At 45.6% G+C, this 19,619-nt stretch overlaps 1 protein-coding gene across 2 annotated transcripts in view; it reads right to left on the reverse strand.

Annotated features, from left to right (window-relative positions):
* Positions 1–14,226: 14,226 nt before the first annotated feature.
* The window catches only part of TMEM70 (transmembrane protein 70), a 29,255-nt gene continuing 23,862 nt past the window's right edge, over positions 14,227–19,619 (reverse strand). The window contains exons 4-5 of one of the 2 annotated variants that reach the window (XM_054019865.1): positions 18,037–18,089; positions 14,227–15,923 (exon numbers count right to left, since the gene is read on the reverse strand). In XM_054019865.1, coding sequence (XP_053875840.1) covers positions 15,834–15,923; positions 18,037–18,089 — 143 coding nt within the window. In that variant the 3' untranslated portion in view covers positions 14,227–15,833. The remainder of the gene's footprint in view (positions 15,924–18,036; positions 18,090–19,619) is intronic. The other variant, XM_054019864.1, reaches the window with a different exon arrangement.

The raw sequence follows: 19,619 nt of genomic DNA on the forward strand, positions 1-19,619 counted from the left end.
TTGACCTGGTAAATTGAATGGGCAGTATGACTGGATTATTTAGGATGCTTGTACCTTCCAGTCCAGCCCTGGAAACATGGTATTGTACCAAGACAGTCCTGATTGTTAGGCTTTTTGTTTGTTTGTGTATCACAAAGTATGTTAGGCCCTGATCCAGCACTTAAGCGCACATGTACACCATTGTGGCCTACAGGACTACACACAGGTTTAAAGTTACTGATGTGCTTAAGTGTTTTGCTGGATTGGAACTGAACTTTAATGCACATTTCAAAGCGTGTATGTGCTTAATGAAAAACAATTTTACAGGAACTGTTTCTTTAGCTAATTACATATTTGGCAACAGAGGGTGAGGGGGTGAAGAAAAGCTATTTTTCCATCTGCAGTAAATCCTGACAGCTGCTTAAAAAGCAATAGTAATGAGAGAGAAAGATCTGTGAAGGGTTTAGAGGTTCTGTTCAGATAAACATCCAAAAAACTTATCCTTACCTTCTCTATACTAAATCTTTGGGATCTGCAAAACTATGCTAGAACCCTTGGCAATAATGGGTGTCTCGTGGGATCTAGGGCTCTTAATGTTTACATTCATGCCGGAAATATACTCCATCCAGTTTTTTTTTTTTTTTTTTTTTTTTTTTTACACTGGAGCCCATATAGCGTATCATCAAACAATTTCAACCCACATTTGATGGGCATCACATCCTGAAAGAAATCTTTCCAGAATCCCCTTTCTGGGCTTCAAACAACCCCCCAACTTTTCCAATCTCACCATCAGAAGCAAACTCCGCACAGACCAGGACAGACTTACTCAAAGTGGCACCAGACCCCACCAGAACAACAGATGTGAAACCTGAAGACATATCTCCAATGCTTCATGATAAATACCCCCACCAGTGTTCCCTCTAACTTTTTACGTCCATGTGCAAAATGAATTTTGTAATGGACACCAATATGGAGGTGATGCGTGGCAGGGGTGGAGCTAAGGAGTTTGGAGTGTGGGAGGGGACTCAGGACTGGGGCAGAGGGTTGGGATTCGGGGGGAGGGCTCTGGCTAGGGGTGCAGGCTATGGGTGGGGAAAGGGGAAGAGGGGATTGGGCTCAGGGCTAGGGCAGAGGGTTGGGGTGTGGGCTCTGGCTGGGGGTGGGAGGGTGAGGGCTCTGGAGTGGGGCCAGGGATGAGGGGTTTGGGGTGCAGGCTGCCTCAGGGCTGTGGTGGGGAGAAAGGACTCCCCTCAGCCCTCTCTCGCCGCAGCAGGTCGGGGACTGGTGAGAGGCGCCTTCCCCTCAGCAGCAGCAGCTCTGGCTGGGCTAAGCTGAGGGAGAGGCACTTCTCCCCAGCCGTGGCAGCTCCAACAGGGCAGGGCCCTTCTCCCCGGCCACAGCAACTCCAGCAGGGCTGGGCTGTGGGAGCGGTGCCTCTCCCTGGCCCCGGCAGCTCCAGCGGAGCCAGGGAAGGGGCGCCTCTCCCCAGCCATGGCACCTTCAGCGGGATTGAGCTGGGCAGAGCCGGGGGAAGAGCGCATCTCCCCACCTGTGCAGCCCTTGATAGCCTGCTGCACAACTGCGCAGCTTAGAGGGAACTTAGCCCCCCACAAGTCACCTTTCAACATTCACGAGTCCTAGTGAAGACCTGCTAAATTGACCGCCTATCGCTCTCCCATCGCCTCCGATACTCCACCGGAACGAGAAGCATAAGGCAAGTTTATAGGAAAGTTTCTCCCATCAACCCAGCACAGTGTAGATACCACAATAAGTCGACCTAAGGTACATCGACTCCAGCTATGTTATTCACGAAGCTGGAGTTGCGTAACTTAGGTCGACTTAACCCCGTACTGTAGACCTGCCCTAAGAGTCCCCAGCTCTGTGAAGGAGGGCCCACTGTTGTATCCACGGCACTTTACAGGAGATGCATCTGGCAGCAGACAATGCAGTGAACACATGCTGCACCTTGTACCACCAGCAGTAAAAAGCACACTAAAAAATGCTCCCTTCAGCATTCTTTCTTCATCTACTGTGGCAGAATCTCCAGGACCCCACTCCTCACTTTCAACAGTAGAAATTACCACATCCAAGGCAGAAGCCAAACTCAAATAGTCTAATGCAGGGGTTCTCAAACTTTATTGCACTTTGACCCCCTTCTGACAACAAAAATTACTACACGACCCCAGGAGGGGGGGGACCAAAGCCTGAGCCTGCCTCAGCCCCACCACCCTAGTGCAGGAGCCAAAGCTGAAGCCCAAGGGTATCAGCACCAGGCAGGAGACCTGTAACCTGAGCCCTACCACCCAAGTCTGAAGCCCTTGGGCTTCGGTCCCAGGTGGTGGGGCTTGGGCTTCAGTCCTGAGCCCCAGCAAGTCTAAGCCAGCCCTGGTGACCCCATTAAAATGGGGTCATGACCCACTTTGGAGTCCTGACCCACAGTTTTAAAACTGCTGGTCTAATGGGACCAAACTGTGGGGCATGGATAATCTCCGGCCCAGAATATTAAAGGAACTAGTGCATGAAATTGCAAGCCCAATAGCAAGGGTTTTTAATTAATCCATAAACTTGGGAGGTCATACCCTATAACTGGAGAATTGAAAATGTAGTGCCTATATTTAAGAAAGGGAAAAAAGTGATCCAGAAAACTACAGGCCAGTTAATTTGACCTCAGTTGTATGCAAGGTCTTAGAACAAATTTTGAAAGAGAGAGTAGTTAAGGACATAGGGGTAAATGTTAACTGGGATAACATACAACAGTTTTACAAAAGGTAGATCATACCAAACCAACTTGATCTCTTTCTTTGAGAAGATGACCAATTTTCTAGACAAAATCAATGCAGTAGATCTAATCTACTTGGATTTCAGTAAAGCATTTGCAACAATTCCACATGGGAAACTATTAGTTAAATTGGAGAATATGGGGATTAATATGAAAATCAAAAGGTGTGTAAAGAACTGGTTAAAGGGGAGACTACAATGGGTCATGCAGAAAGGTGACCTGTCAGGCTGGAGGGAGGTTACTAGTGGAGCGCCTCAAGGAGCTTAGTCTTGGGACCCATCTCATTTAGCATTTTCATTAATTACTTTGGCACAAAAAGGTGGGAGTGCGCCAATAAAATTTGCAGATGACACAAAGTTGGGAGATATAGCCAATACAGAGGAGGATTATCTTGAGAACTGGAGTAAGAGAAATAAGGTGAAATTTAATAGTGCAAGGTCAAGCACTTAGGGACTAATGAAAAGAAATTTTGCTATAGGCTGGGGATGTACCGGTTGGAAGTGACAGAGAAGAAGAAAGACCAGGGTGTATTGGTCAATCACAGGATGACTATGAACTGCCAATATGATATGGCCATGAAAAAGGCTATTGTAATCCTAGGATGCATCAGGCAAGCTATTGCTAGTAAAGGTAGGGAGATGTTATTACCATTGTTCAAGGCACTGGTGAAACCTCATCTGGAATCCTGTGTGCAATTCTGGACTCCCATGTTTAAGAAAGATGAATTCAAACTAGAACAGGTGCAAAGAAGGGCTATTTGGATGATCAGACGAATGGAGAACCTGCTTTACAAAAGGAGATTTAATGAACTTGGCTTATTTATCCTAACAAAGGATGAAGGGAGATATGATTCCTCTCTATAAATACATTAGCAGGATAAACACCAGGGAGGGAGAGAGCTATTTAATTTAAGGGCCAATGTTGGCACAAGAACAAATGGATATAAACTGGTCATCAGTAAGTTTAGGCTTGAAGTTAGACCAAAGTTTCTAATCATCAGAGGAGAGAAGTTCTGGAACAGTATTCCAAGGGGAGTAGTGGGTGTAAAAAACCTAAATTAATAAGTTTATGGAGGAGAAGTTGTGTTGAGATTGCCCTCAGTGGCATATGGCCCATCTGTGACTGCTATTAGTAAATATCTTCAATGGCTGGAGATGGGACACTACAGGGGGAGGGCTCTGAGTTACTACAGAGAGTTCTTTCCCAGGTGTCTGGCTGATGGGTCTTGCCCATATGCTCAGGGTCTAACTGATCACCATATCTGGGGGCAGGAAAGAATTTTCCCCCACGTCAGACTGGCAGAAACCCTGAGTGGGTTTTGCCTTTCTCTGTAGCATGGGGCACAGGTCACTGGCTCTTTTGAACTACAGTAAATGGTGGAGTCTCTGTAACTTGAAATCTTTAAATCAAGGTTTGAGGACTTCAGTAACTCAGTGGTTATGGGCCTGTTACAAGAGTGTGGGGGTGAAGGTTTATGACCTGCAATGTACAGGCCCGCCCCACTCTGGAGTTCCCGCTGCCGGCTCCTGACAGCTGGGGTCCCCGCGGGTCCAACTCAGCACCCGCTGCTGGCCTGGGGGGGAAAGAATCCCAGGCTGGCAGCAGGCTGAGACCCCGCTGGCAGGAGCCTGCAGCCGAAACCCCAGAGTGGGGGTCGGGCTGAGCCGCTCAGCCTGCCCCGCTCTGGAGTTCCCGCTGCCGGCTCCTGCCAGCCGGGTCCCCGCGGGTCCCACTCAGCACCTGCTGCCGGCCTGGGTGAAGGAACCCCAGGCTGGCAGCGGGCTGAGACCTCAGCTGGCAGGAGCTGGGAGCAGAAACCCCAGACTGGCGGCAGGCCGAGCCAGTCACTGCTCTGGGGTTCTGGCTGCTGGCCCCTCGCCAGAAGGGGTCTCTACCACGCAGCTCCATTCACCTTGCTTCCGGTTGGAAGCTCTCTTGCAGACAGGGTCCAGGCCTCCAGCCCTGCTCAGGCCTACCAGCTACCCTACTCCACTCACCTCAGCTGCCAATCTTGGTTTCCAGCCCTTGCTCATCCTGCTTTTGGGCCTGGAGTCCCAGCAGGCCACCCTTTACATATAACAGTAGTTTGGTTATATATTATAGACTTATAGAGAGACCTTCTAAAAAGCGTTAAAATGTATTACTGGCACGCGAAGCCTTAAATTAGAGTGTATAAATGAAGATTCGGCACACCACTGCTGAAAGGTTGCCGACCCCTGGACTAGATGATCACAATGATCCCTTCTGGCCTTAAAGCCTATGAGCTCTGCATCCTAGCACTCTAGAGAGGAGCCAGGCCATGATTTGGACCACAGAGTGTATCAAAATAGTAGAAGGCTTGGTCCACACTTAAAAATTTGATTAACTTAGCTATGTCGTTCAGGATTGTTAAAATTTTGTGCCCTGAGTGCCATAATTAAGTTGACCTAACCCCTAGTGTAGACACAGCTAGGTCGATGGAAAAATTCTTGGAGAGATGGATTAAGTACAACAATGGAAAAACCCTTTATGTCGATGTAGGAAACATCAACAGTATGGTGCCGACAGCAGCACAGCTGCAACGCCGTAATGTAGACATACACTAAGTTATGCAGGACCAAATTCTGCCCTCAATTATGCCATGAACCCTATATGGATGTCAGTTATAACTTCAGGGTAATCCAGGTGCAACTGAAGACAGAATTTGGCCCATAGTGTAATGATAAAACACAAAAATAAGGACCTGGATCTATGTAGACATCAGTGATACAATAGCTAGCAACCTTTGATCATATACTTAAGATATCTTGAAAATTTCTTAGAAAGGTCTTCAATGTGTCTTATTTACCAATTGGGGGCTCAAGCATTCTGCATTTATTGAGGATTCTGTCTGTTAGCATATATAATCATAAGCATTCAGCTACAGACTTCCTGGATGATTGAGAAACAAAAGGAGCACTTAAAGATGATAAAGTCATTGCGGAGAAACTAAATGAATTCTTTGCTTCAGTCTTCACGGCTGAGGATGTTAGGGAGATTCCCAAACCTGAGCCGTCCTTTGTAAGTGACAAATCTGAGGAATTGTCACAGATTGAAGTGTCACTAGATGAGTTTTGGAATTAATTGATAAACTTAACAGTAACAAGTCACCGGGACCAGATGGCATTCACCCAAAAGTTCTGAAAGAACTCAAATGTGAAACTGCAGAACTATTAACTATGGGTTGTAACCTGTCCTTTAAATCGGCTTCTGTACCCAATGACTGGAAGATAGCTAATGTAACATCAATATTTAAAAAGGGCTCTAGAGGTGATCCCGGCAATTACAGACCAGTAAGTCTAACGTCAGTACCAGGCAAATTAGTTGAAAAATAGCAAAGAATAAAATTGTCAGACACATAAAAGAACATAAATGGTTGGGCAAAAGTCAACATGGTTTCTGTAAAGGGAAATCATGTCTTACTAATCTATTAGAGTTCTTTGAAGGGGTCAGCAAACATAGAATCATAGAATCATGTGAACAAGGGGGATCCAGTGGACATAGTGTACTTAGATTTCCAGAAAGCCTTTGACAAGGTCCCTCACCAAAGGCTCTTACGTAAATTAAGTTGTCATGGGATAAGAGGGAAGATCCTTTCATGGGTTGAGAACTGGTTAAAAGACAGGGAACAAAGAGTAGGAATAAATGGTAAATTTTCAAAATGGAGAGGGGTAACTAGTGGTGTTCCCCAAGGTCCTAGGACCAATCCTATTCAACTTATTCATAAATGATTTGGAGAAAGGGGTAAACAGTGGCAAAGTTTGCAGATGATACTAAACTGCTCAAGATAGTTAAGACCAAAGCAGACTGTGAAGAACTTCAAAAAGATCTCACAAAACTAAGTGATTGGGCGAAAAACAGCAAATGAAATTTAATGTGGATAAATGTAAAGTAATGCACTTGGGGAAAAAATAACCCCAACTATACATACAATATGATGGGGGTTAATTTACCTACAACTAATCAGGAAAGAGCTCTTGGAGTCATCGTGGATAGTTCTCTGAAGACGTCCACGCAGTATGCAGTGGCAGTCAAAAAAGCAAACAGGATGTTAGGAATCATTCAAAAAGGGATAGAGAACAAGATGGAGAATATCTTATTGCCCTTATATAAATTCATGGTACGCCCAAATCTTGAATACTGCGTAGAGATGTGGTCTCCTCATCTCAAAAAAGATATACTGGCATTAGAAAAGGTTCAGAGAAGGGCAACTAAAATTATTAGGAGTTTGGAACGGGTCCCATATGAGGAGAGATTAAAGAAGTTAGGACTTTTCAGCTTGGAAAAGAGGAGACTAAGGGGGGATATGATAGAGATATATAAAATCATGAGTGGTATAGAGAAAGTGAATAAGGAAAAGTTATTTACTTGTTCCCATAAAATAAGAACTAAGGGTCACCAAATGAAATTAATGGGCAGCAGGTTTAAAACAAATAAAAGGAAGTTGTTCTTCACACAGCGCACAGTCAACCTGTGAAACTCCTTGCCTGAGGAGGTTGTGAAGGCTAGGACTATAACAGAGTTTAAAAGAGAACTAGATAAATTCTTGGAGGTTAAGTCCATTAATGGCTATTAGCCAGGATGGGTAAGGAATGGTGTCCCTAGCCTCTGTTTGTCAGAGGGTGGAGATGGATGGCAGGAGAGAGATCACTTGATCATTACCTGTTAGGTTCACTCCTTCTGGGCACCTGGCATTGGTCACTGTCGGTAGACAAGATACTGGGCTGGATGGACCTTTGGTCTGACCCAGTATGGCCATTCTTATGTTCTTATGTATTTCCACAGATCTGTACTACAAAGCTCCAACATCTACAAGGTATTAACCAGATAAGCTAACAAAAATCTGATGTGTAAGTATCTTTATTTATTTCCCATCACTTATTAGCTTCTGTCAACTTTTGGATATGTCCTACATTAATGATCAGAACATATTCATTCTAAATTATTTTTTTAGTATCTGAAAACATTCCAAGCAAAAGCAAAACTGCCTTGAGATAAAATAAATAATCCTTACTGGTCCCTGAACACTTGTGACTTTAGTATTAGATTTCAGATAGTCACTAGAAACATTCATAGGGGCAAACTGTACAGTTCAAAATGAAGATAAACATATATAGTAAGGCAGAAATCAATTACCAAATTTTCTGGCTCCTTTTTTTTTTGTTTTGTTTATAGAATAAATTCAAAGGAAATCAACTTTAATATCCAACAGCTCTATTCAGACCTAAAATAAGAACTGTTTGTACACATCTGTTAGTGTCTGCAGAATTTAATGCAAGCATAAATACTTCATCATTACAGCTCTGAAGTAATTATAACATCTTGCCTCAATTAGTCCCTCACCTCTGTTTGTTACACTATCTAATGATTCTTTGTGATTTTTGTTTCAGATTTTCCAACTAAAATTTACTGGGGCCCAAATTCTAAATGGAGTGGTTACAATTGTGCCAAAATGCTTTTTTTTGGCACCCAGTTTGAAAAACTGACCGCCCACTGTAAGTTAAAAGTAAAAACTTTTAATTCTGCTCGTCTGTCTGCTGATAGTTTATGTAATAGTCAGCAAGGGATTGAAAATAATCTGTGCGAGACAGCACAGCCTAGTGGCTATTAATCAATTTACTGCTTTAACACAGAATTTTCTATTATTCCACAAAATATGTGCTCAAAATCCCCAAAGTTAACTCATTAGGAAACATCTGACTGAGAATCTAGCCTAACAAAAGCCAGGTGTTGGTCTGTGCAGAGAGGAAACTTCCAAATCATACTGTATCTTAAGACAATGTTCCTGTTAATTTCCTAAGGATCACTATGTGATGTAGAATCATTAAGAAACTTTAAGGTGAACTGAAATACTTTTTGGTCCACCTTGGACAAAATCCTCTAGTCCTTACTCCAGCAAAGTTCCCATCAAAGTCAGTAGTGATCTTGTCTGACTTCAAGCTGCAGGAGTTAGTCCTAAACTATTTATTGTGAAAATACAGAAGGCAAGATGACCTGTGGAACTTAACCACAAAAGATATAGTAGCACATGCAGTGGTGGATTAGCCACCAGGCCAACAGGGGCCCCGGCCAATTGTGGGGCCTGGAAAAATGTGTGGCCCTGCATCCTGACCTGCTCTTCCCACCTGGCACTCCTGCCAGGGAGTGGAGTCAGGGTGCAGGGGCTTCTCCTGATCCCCAGCAGAAGCGCCAGATGGGTGGGGAGCACAGGGCAAGTCCCCATGCTCCAAACCCACTCCCTGGCAGGAGTGACCAGCAGGTGGAGAAGGGCAAGCTCCACACCCTGACCCTGCTCTCTGGCAGGAGCGCCAGGCGGAGCAGGTCGGGGGTGCACATTTTTCCAGGGGCCACCCAATTGGCGGGGCCCCTGGGCTCGGGCCCCATTAGCCTAGTGGCTAATCCACCACTGCTATTCACTCTTCATCGCTGCCCACTACCGCTGCTGTGCCATCCTTCACTCTGCTACCATTGGCTGCTGTGCTGTCACTTTCTCTGCAACCACCTGCCTCTCTACTGCAATCTTTGCCATGTCCCATCACTTAACCCAGCTCATCAGTGATTTCCCCAGTTAGCATGGAACCTCGCTGCTAGTGCAAGGTGGGCAGTCTCTTCCACTGAAACACGACCCCACAGCAGGTCTAAGTCTCAGCACTTAAACCTAGTTATCAGTCATTTCAGCTCTAGTGATCACTTGACAAAACAAAGGACTCTCAATTGAATCTAATCAGCTGTCTTTAAACAATGGAGAGGGGAGGGTCTAATGGCATTTAGGACTCTTAGGGTATGTCTACACTACGGGATTAATCCGAATTTAGATAATTCGGATTTGAGAAACAGGTTGTATAAAGTCAAAATGAGTGCGGCCACACTAGCACAGTAATTCGGTGGTGTGCGTCCAAGTACCGGGGCTAGCGTCGATTTCTGCACCGTTGCACTGTGGGTAGCAATTCCATAGCTATCCCATAGTTCCCGCAGTCTCCCGCGCCCATTGGGATTGTGGGTTAAGATCCCAGTGCCTGATGGGACAAAAAACATCGTCGCAGGTGGTTCTGGGTACAGCCTCACTTCCTCCCTCCCTCCCTCCCTGCATGAAAGCAACGGACGGCAGACAACCATTTTCGCGCCTTTTTTCCTGGGTGGGTGAACACTGCAGACTCCATACCACGGCAAGCATGGAGCCCGCTGAGGTCAAGACAGCACTCATGAATATTGCAAACACCTCGCGCGTTCTCGTGGCGTTTATGCTCAGCCAGGACCAGAAAAACGAGGCGAGGAGGCAGCGGCGGCGGCAGCGCAGCGACAAGCATGATGAGGACATGGACACGGACACGGACACAGAATTCTGTTAAACCACAGGCCCCGGTGCTTTGGAGATCATGTTGTTAATGGGGCAGATTCTATCCATGGAACGCCGATTCTGGGCAAGGGAAACAAGCACAGACTGGTGGGACCGCATAGTGTTGCAGGTCTGGGACGATTCCCAGTGGCTGCGGAACTTTCGCATGCGTAAGGGCACTTTCATGGAACTTTGTGACTTGCTGTCTCCTGCCCTGAAACGCCAGAATACCAAGATGAGAGCAGCCCTCACAGTTGAGAAGCGCGTGGCGATAGCCCTGTGGAAGCTTGCAACGCCAGACAGCTACCAGTCAGTCGGGAATCAATTTGGAGTGGGCAAATCTACTGTGGGGGCTGCTGTGATGCAAGTAGCCAAAGCAATCACTCAGGTGCTGCTACGAAAGTTAGTGACTCTGGGAAATGTGCAGGCTATAGTGGATGGTTTTGCTGCAATGGGATTCCCTAACTGTGGTGGGGCAATAGACGGAACCCATATCCCTATCTTGGCACCGGAGCACCAAGCCACCGAGTACATAAACCGCAAGGGGTACTTTTCAATGGTGCTGCAAGCACTTGTGGATCACAAAGGACGTTTCACCAACATCAACGCGGGCTGGGCGGGAAGGGTTCATGACGCTCGCGTCTTCAGGAACACTACTCTGTTTAAAGGGCTGCAGCAAGGGACTTACTTTCCGGACCAGAAAATAACCATTGGGGATGTTGAAATGCCCATAGTTATTCTTGGGGACCCAGCATACCCCTTAATGCCATGGCTTATGAAGCCATATACAGGCAGCCTGGACAGGAGTCAGGAGCTGTTTAACTACAGGCTAAGCAAGTGCAGAATGGTGGTAGAATGTGCATTTGGCCGTTTAAAAGGTCGCTGGCGTTCATTATTGACTCGCTCTGACCTCAGCCAAAGAAATCTCCCCATTGTTATTTCTGCTTGCTGTGTGCTCCACAATCTCTGTGAAAGTAAGGGGGAGACCTTTATGGCGGGGTGGGAGGCTGAGGCAAATCGCCTGGCTGCTGATTACGCGCAGCCAGACACCAGGGCGATTAGAAGATCACACCATGAAGCGCTGTGCATCAGAGAAGCTTTGAAAACCAGTTTCATGGCTGGCCAGGCTACCGTGTGAAATATCTGTTTGTTTCTCCTTCATGAAAACCCTCCCCCTTTACTGACTGATTTTCTGTAAGGAACCCACCCTCCCCCTTCCCCCATCTTTCTTTCAAACCAAATAAAGTCACTATCATTTAAAAATCATTTATTCTTTATTAATAGATTAGAAAAAGAGGGAGGGAACCCGGGTGGTATTTGGGAGGAGGATTGCTAGGAAGGAAAAAGCCACAAAGAAAAGGTTAAAAAAATGACAGCCTTTTGCTTGGGCTGTCTACTGGGGTGGAATGGGAAGGTGTACGGAGCCTCCCCCCCCGCGTTCTTACACGTCTGGGTGAGGAGGATATGGAACATGGGGAGGGGGGAGGGTGGAACAGGGGCTGAAGCGGCAGTCTGTTTTCCAGCAGCCGTTCCTGAACCTCCACCAGACGCCGGAGCAGCCCCAGCGTTGCATCCTTCATCCTCTGGTCTTCCTGCCGCCATCTCTCATCTCGATCGTCTCTCCTCTCCTCACGTTGGTCCCTCCTCTCCTCACGTTGGTCCCTCCTCTCCTCACGTTCACTGACTTCTTTCCTATACTTTGAAACTGTTTCCTTCTACTCATTCAGATGAGCTCTGTCACTCCTGCTGGATTGCATAATTTCAGAAAACATGTCCTCCCGCGTCGTCTTCTTACGACGCCTTATCTGTGATAACCTTCGGGATGGAGGAGGGAGGCTTGAGGAATTTGCAGCTGCTGTAGGGAGGGGAAAAAAGAGAGAATTGTTTTAAAAGCTACATTTTGCAGAACAATGCTTATACTCTTTCACGGTGACCAACACTGTTCACATTACATAGCACATGTGATTTCTGTGCAAGGTCGCATTTTGCCTCTTAATGCTGAGTGCCTGTGGCTTTGCTGCTAGAGATCACAGGTCTGGGCAACAGAATTCGGCTTGCATGCGGCCATGGTAAGCCATTGTTTTACAGCTTCTGCACCCTCCTTTCCCACATACCAAGCATAGCCTGTAGAGTGCTGCAGAAGCCTGGCCAATCTCAGCCAGTTGGGGGGGGGGCAGTGTGGGGGGGCTTGTCTGGGCCCCTTCAGGCAAGTAGAGTGCTGCGGTTTTTCTGTTAACATTCAGCAGCACCAGAAAACAAACTAACCCCCCCCCCCGCCATGAATTCTCTGGGATGATCACAGTACCCCTCCCCCCACCGCGTGGCTGGTATCAGGGAAGATCCCTGCAGGCACCAAACTACCCCCCCCCGCCGCCGACCCCCCCCCCCTCGCCATGAATTCTCTGGGATGATCATGGTACCCTCCCCCCACCGCGTGGCTGGTAACAGGGAAGATCCCTGCTAGCCAAACGCGAAAAACTCAGGGCCAATTTCCCATTTGCGCTTGGCTAACTGCAGGGAAGGATTTATTTTCCGCCACAGGCAAACAGCCCAGTAGGAACGGCCACCTCTGTCCCCTTAATTAAGTTCCCGTATTTCAACCAGGTTACCAGGAGTGATATCACTCTCCTGAGGATTACACAACAAGATAAAGAACGGATGTTGCTTGAATGCCAGCAAACACCGGGACCATACGCTGCCAGGCTTTGTCAGGCAATGATACCAGATTACTTGCTGCAAGCATGGCGTGGTCAAGTGTCCTACCATGGAGGAGGGAATAAGGATGCACTGCCCAGAAACCTTCTGGCAAGGCTTTCGGAGTACCTCCAGGAGAGCTTCATGGAGATGTCCCTGGAGGATTTCCGCTCCATCCCCATACACGTTAACAGACTTTTCCAGTAGCTACAGACTTTTCCAGTAGCTGAACTGACCGCGAATGCAAAGTCAGGCAAAGTAATCATTAAAAAACGTTTGCTTTTAAAACAAGTTTTATATTTTAAAAGGTAAACTCACCTGAGGTCCCTTCCATGGGGTCAGAGTCTTGGGTACTGGCTTGGGAGGCTTGGGAGGGTACTTCAGTCAGGGTGATAAAAAGATCCTGGCTGTTGGGGAGAATGGAGTGCTGTGTGCTCTCTGCAAGCTCATCCTCCTCCTCCTCCTCCTCCTCTACCCCATCGGCAGAATCCTCAGGCGTCGAGACTATCCCCGACCCAGAATCCACGAACAAAGGTGGGGTAGTGGTGGCAGCCCCCCCTAGAATTGCATGCAGCTCAGCGTAGTAGCAGCATGTCCGCGGCTCTGACCCGGAGCGACCGTTTGCCTCCTTTGTTTTTTGATAGGCTTGTCTGAGCTCCTTGACCTTCACGCGGCACTGCTCAGAGTCCCTATTGTGGCCTCTCTCCATCATGCCCTTGGAAATTTTTTCAAAAGTTTTTGCATTTCGTCTTTTAGAACGAAGTTCTGCAAGCACTGAATCCTCTCCCCATACAGCGATCAGATCCAGTACCTCCCTCACGGTCCATGCTGGTGCTCTTTTTCGATTATCAGCCTGCATGGTTACCTGTGCTGATGAGGTATCTGTGGTCACCTGTGCTCTCCACGCTGGGCAAACAGGAAATGAAGTTCAAATGTTCGCGGGGCTTTTCCTGTCTACCTGGCCAGTGCATCCGAGTTCGGATTGCTGTCCAGAGCGGTCACAATGATGCACTGTGGGATAGCTCCCGGAGGCCAATACCATCGAATTGCGGCCACACTAACCCTAATTCGAATTGCTAAAATCGATTTTGGCGCTACTCCGCTCGTTGGGGTGGAGTACAGAAATCGATTTAAAGGGCCCTTTACATCGAATTAAATGGCGTCGTTGTGTGGACGGTTACAGGGTTAATTCGAATTAAAGCTGATAAATCCGAATTAAAGTCGTAGTGTAGACCAGGCCTGTGGCAAAGCCTACACCAGGCTAGGGGCACCTATCCTCCCTCCCTCCCACTCCCCTCTCACTGGGATTTGGCATCCCTACCCCCTGCTTAGTGAGTGTAGTTCAGTTGAGGGTGACCCCTTCTGCTAAGTACAGAACTGCCAAGTACAGTTATGCTGCCCTTTAAATAAAACAATCAGAATAACATTTAATTACCTCTGCTTACAAAGTGATTTGTAACCAACCACCAGCCAAAATTGATCACTTTGGCAACAAGGCTTTGTGTGCTGAATACTTAGGCAGAGTAAGTGTGTTCATGTAAATATAGTCTGGTCCTGAGATCTTTTTCCTCCAGCTCATCCAGGGAGAGCTTCATTCAGACCCTGCTTATAGTACAAGAGCCAGGGAGACTGCATGGCTCTGCTGACCAAACACACTTGACTGGACCAAGGCCCACCCCAAGCAGTGGAAGATCCTGAAGATGGTCGACCAAAGCAGTACACAATTTCCAGTGGGGAGGCAGTTCAGACCACCACAGCCACTGCACAGCAACTCATGGTGAAAAGAATCCTAGCTGGGAGCATAGAAGGACCAAAACTCTGCTGCAGCAGCAGCAGCTCCTGGGTGGGAGCCCTCACTAGTGTGGAAGATGGCCTTTGCCACTACGATCCTGGCTTTCACTCTCCAGCTGGGCCAAGGGAAGAGGGGCTTGCTTACCAATGCAGCTAGGGTGACCAGATGTCCCGATTTTATAGGGACACTCCCGATATTTGGGGGTTTGTCTTATATAGGCACCTATTACCCCCCACTCCTGTCCTGATTTTTCACACTTGCTGTCTGGTCACCCTAAATGCAGCAGGCTGCTCCTCTTGCAGATCAGGATCTCCCTCCTCCCTGGTCTGCCATTGTTTCTCCTTCTCTAGTGACCAAGGGAGAGGAGGAGAACCCTGGCTTCCTCCCATGTTTCCCTGATGGACCAGGACAGAGGGAGGGCATAGCCCACTGCTGTGTCCATTGGACCACCTTGCCACTGCTGCCTCCTCTGCTACTCCTCTTTGGCTGGAGCAAAGGATGGTTCAAAACAAAATCCCTGAGGATGACATCAAGTCCCCGCACAGTGGCCCTGTGAGAAAAGGTCACCACACGCACTCTTCCTGAAGAGAGAACCTTGTTTGTGGGTCTGGTTCCCTCTGACACCACCAACCCACGGAGGGCTCTTGGCACCCTCCACACGAAGACCTATGCTGAGCTGACACAAAGTGCCTCTCACAGAGGGCCCAATGCTCAGGTGGAGAGGGAGGCTAAGCACTGTTACGTGTGGTGGTGCAAATAAATGACTGAGTATAGAATAGCTATTGAAGCTAAACAGACAGAATGAACAAGAGAATATACAGGATTTTCTTTTTTCTTTTATATCAAATAAATTCTGGCAAACATTCTTGTCTTAGCTTAGCAGAATCTGAAATACGCACATTCTGCATAACACAAGAGGTAGAATTGAAATACAGTTGTAACTACGACACCATTTCAGGGTCATTCTGTAGATTAAACAGTATGCATTTGTACCTAATTTTCACATAGAAATTTTGCACAAATTGGCTGGCCATTTGATTATAGCAAGTATATGAATGGATGAGACTATTCCTCTTCCTTATAATTATGCGTACAGTACAGTGCATTTTGCATTCTTACCCATGCAAAATCAGTCTGTTTATTATTTCAGTGATAAAATTCCAGTTCCTGGCAGCAGCAGTTGTGTTCCTCAATGAATTGAAACAATCATCTTATTCAGAAATTCCTTAACCGTGCTATTTTATTAACAAGGTGACATTCGTACACAGGAGCAAGTTCTTCTCAGAAGGACCAGATAATAATCTTAAAAAAATCGTATATATTCCCTAAAACAAAGAAAAAAAAACACATAATCTTGTTGCCACTTTTCAGACCAGAAACTGGAGGGGAGAAGACTAGGATGAGGAGCCCAGGGAGGGGAGAGACAGGTCTGGCACAGGATAGGTTGGAGTTAACAATGGCAGAAAGAGTCAGGTTTGGGTGAAAACAGAGACAGAAAGTTATGCAAGCATCAGAACACACTCCCCTCCAGAGTCTGGAATGGAAACCAATTCTTAAGTCTCAAAATTCCACTGCTGTCAGCAAAAAGTTGTGAAACTCACTGGCAAAGTGTCTGTCTCATCCACTCTAGTGTTGGTCCACATAGAGAATGGCAACCTACTACTGCTATCAGTTACTTCATTTGCTCAAGTGGCAGAGATCTGTGTGGTGGATCTAAAGTTCCAACCTTGCTGATAATTAATGTGGGTGCCAGTACGATGAGATTTCTATTTTTTCAGTTAACTTTTTTTAAAACTTGGGAAATTACATTTAAAAAACACTGTGTTAAAAGGACCTTATTAAAGTTGCAACATCAAGCACTCAGATGTTAGGAAATGAAGAATTAAGATAACCTGTGAATTGCCTTTTTGGGCATATGCATTATGATGCAGCCTTTAATTACATGGTCACATATTTTTTGCACAGGATCCCGGTCTCATGTAGTCAATGGTGGGCCTGCTCTGATGGTGGAGCAGGTCTGTGAGTAAAGGAGACTATTGTCTGTAGTGCAAAAATGTAGTGCAAAAATTGGAAGGTGTGAATTAAGAAGGGAACTGTTGGAAGAGAAAAGGTGGTTTCGTGGTTAAGGCAGTTCAGTGCTGCACTGGAGAACTCAGTTTTCTCTCTGCCTCTGCCACAGTTTCTGTGTGATGCTGGCTAAGTCACTTAAATCTGGATCCACAATAACTAGGGTCAGATCAAATTCACCATCCATTTTTGTAAATTTCAGAGTCACAGCATTTTAAAAATATTGAATTTCATGATTTCAGGTATTTAAATCTTAAATTTCATGGTGTTGTAACAAACCATAACTATGTATTTTAAAATGGCAAAATGTAAATCTGTAAAGCCCTTAAGACTCGGTATTTTTCAAACTGGAGGTCCTGACCAAAAAGGGGGTCACAAAGGTATTGTAGAGGGGTCACTGTATTGTCACCTGTACTTCTGCGCTGCCTCTCTGTGACAAAGGGGAACTTGGAAATGGGGAAGAGAAGGAAAAGAGACCTGGAAATAGGGAGAAGAGGAAAAGAGAGAGAATATCTGAAGGGAGAAGGATAGGAGTGTGCATGTTTGGAGGCCATCTAGAGAACAAGGAAGAGCAAGTTATTTTTGCGGGCAGTAAGGGAGGAGAGGAGAGAACCTGAAAGATGGAATGCGTTGGTTATAGATGGAAGGCAAGGAAATAGGTGGGATGGTACCTACTTAATGTAAACCACCAAATGTTAATAGGAAACATATAGGGTCATTACAGTGATACACACATTAATCCCTTTGTCTATAGTTCTTCAAAAAAGAACTACCAGTACATACATTTATGGAGGATAGGTCCATCAATGGCTATTAGCCAGGATGGGCAGGAATGGTGTCCCTAGCCTCTGTTTTCCAGAAGCTGGGAATGAGCAATGGGGAAAGGATCACTTGATGATTACCTGTTCTGTTCATTCCCTCTGGGGCACCTGACATTGGCCACTGTTGGAAGACAGGATACTGGACTAGATGGACCTTTGGTCTGACCCAGTATGGCCATTCTTATGTTCTAGTGTTCTATAGTGACAGTTTGTTTTCTTAGTTACACGATATCCCTTATCCTTCCAATATGTTAAGAATGATTTGTTTGTTTGCTTGCATTAGACTTGTTATATCACCTGTGCTAATTTTATTTCTTAAAATAAAGTTTTCAGAAAGCTATATATAGAGGAACAACTTGAGTTCACCTACCGCTCAAGTACAGTCATTCCTGAGGTAAGAAAAAAACAAAAATTCAGTAAGGAAGTTGTTCTGTATAGTTTTGGTGCAATACTATTTTCAGCGGAAGTATACATGTAAGCAAGCTATTTGGCAAATTTTTGTAACCTTTAACATATATATTAGATATAGTATATATACTTTGGCGAGTACCTTCGGCAATTCCATCTTTAAACCGCTAAATTCAAATGTTGTATTGAGCGTCTCTGCAAAATAGGGAAAATTATAAAAGAAGCGGTTATTTATTCTTGGTCCTTAATGATAAAATAAACCATGCCAGTTAAATTTCCATTGACTTCAGAGGGAGTTGGATAGAGACCTTATTTCTTACTCTATTTAGGTTTCCCTTAAAGTACAGAATGCAACTGGAAAATTTGTCTGGCTTGTGTCAGTGGTCTGGAGATCATTAGTGTATACATTCAAAACTTAACTGACACTATATAACTCTGACCCCTCTACTAATCTACTTGTCTCTGATACTTTCATCACCAGCTCCCTTTGCTCTGCCCATGATGCCATCTTCAACACATTTATCTGCCTCTCCCACAACCATCTTTGTACATTCTCCCCCTTGGTAAACTGAATTAAACCATAAGGCTACCACCCTCACCTCCTCCAAACCTACTCCTACCATGATGCCTTCAAAAGATAGCCTGAAATAATAGTTAGGTTGAGGATCGGTTGGGAGTAGCAGATATTCATTTTTTTTAAAAGGCAAATGTTGATTACATGATTTATCCCTCATCCTTCATTGCTTGTACTCTTGTATGTTGAGTTATTTGAGTCTAAGACTGCATCATGACTCATGTTATACGTTTGGATAGTACCTAGCATATTGTTGGTACTACCCTAACCATAATAAATTGTGTATGTTTGTGTGGTGTGATGAGGTGTCTTTAGGTCACATCCTTCCCCCCAGCACCTCAATGCAGAAGATGTGGAGCCCTGCTACTTGTGCTGAGGTCTTTGTAGTGCTACCAACATTTAGAGAAGTTTACAAGGAACAATTGTCCAAATAAATTGGGGTTCTAGGGGCAGTTATAGTTCCTAGGGTCTGTAAGGTCTGCATGTGCATTCTGGCAAAGTTTGAGACTTGCCTGACATTTTAAAAATGTTAACAATGTAATTTATTCTTTGTGAGGCAGGTAAACAATATTATCACCATTTTACAGATGTAGAAACTGAAGCCCAGGGAGGTTAAAGTCAAAGGTTTTAACTTTGGTGTGTGTGTGTGTGTGTGTGTGTGTGTGTGTGTGTGTGTGTGTGTGTGTGTGTGTGTGTGTGTGTGTGTGTGTGTGTGTGTGTGTGTGTGTGTGTGTGTGTGTGTGTGTGTGTGTGTGTGTGTGTGTGTGTGTGTATTTGCTCAGCACCTATGTATATATGCACCTAAATCGATATTCAGAGGTGCTGAGCAAATATATATATATACATATATATACATATATATACACACACACACACACACCCCAAAGTTAAAACTTTTGACTTTAACCTCCCTGGGCTTCAGTTTCTACATATACATATGCACCTAAATCGATATTCAGAGGTGCTGAGCAAATGCAGCTCTCATTGACATGAGAAAGAACTATAGAGTCTTCGTTCCTGTGGATTTAGTTGCCTAAATTTAGGTGCTCAAGTTTGAAAGTTTTGGCCTGCATGACTTGAACAATGCCAAAAAGAGTCTGTGCTATCGCTAGGATTAGTCCCTTGCCAGTTGCCCTCAGCCCCTTGCTTAG

The sequence above is a fragment of the Malaclemys terrapin genome, chromosome 2 (assembly GCF_027887155.1).
Source record: "Malaclemys terrapin pileata isolate rMalTer1 chromosome 2, rMalTer1.hap1, whole genome shotgun sequence".
Classification (NCBI taxonomy): Eukaryota; Metazoa; Chordata; order Testudines; family Emydidae; genus Malaclemys; species Malaclemys terrapin.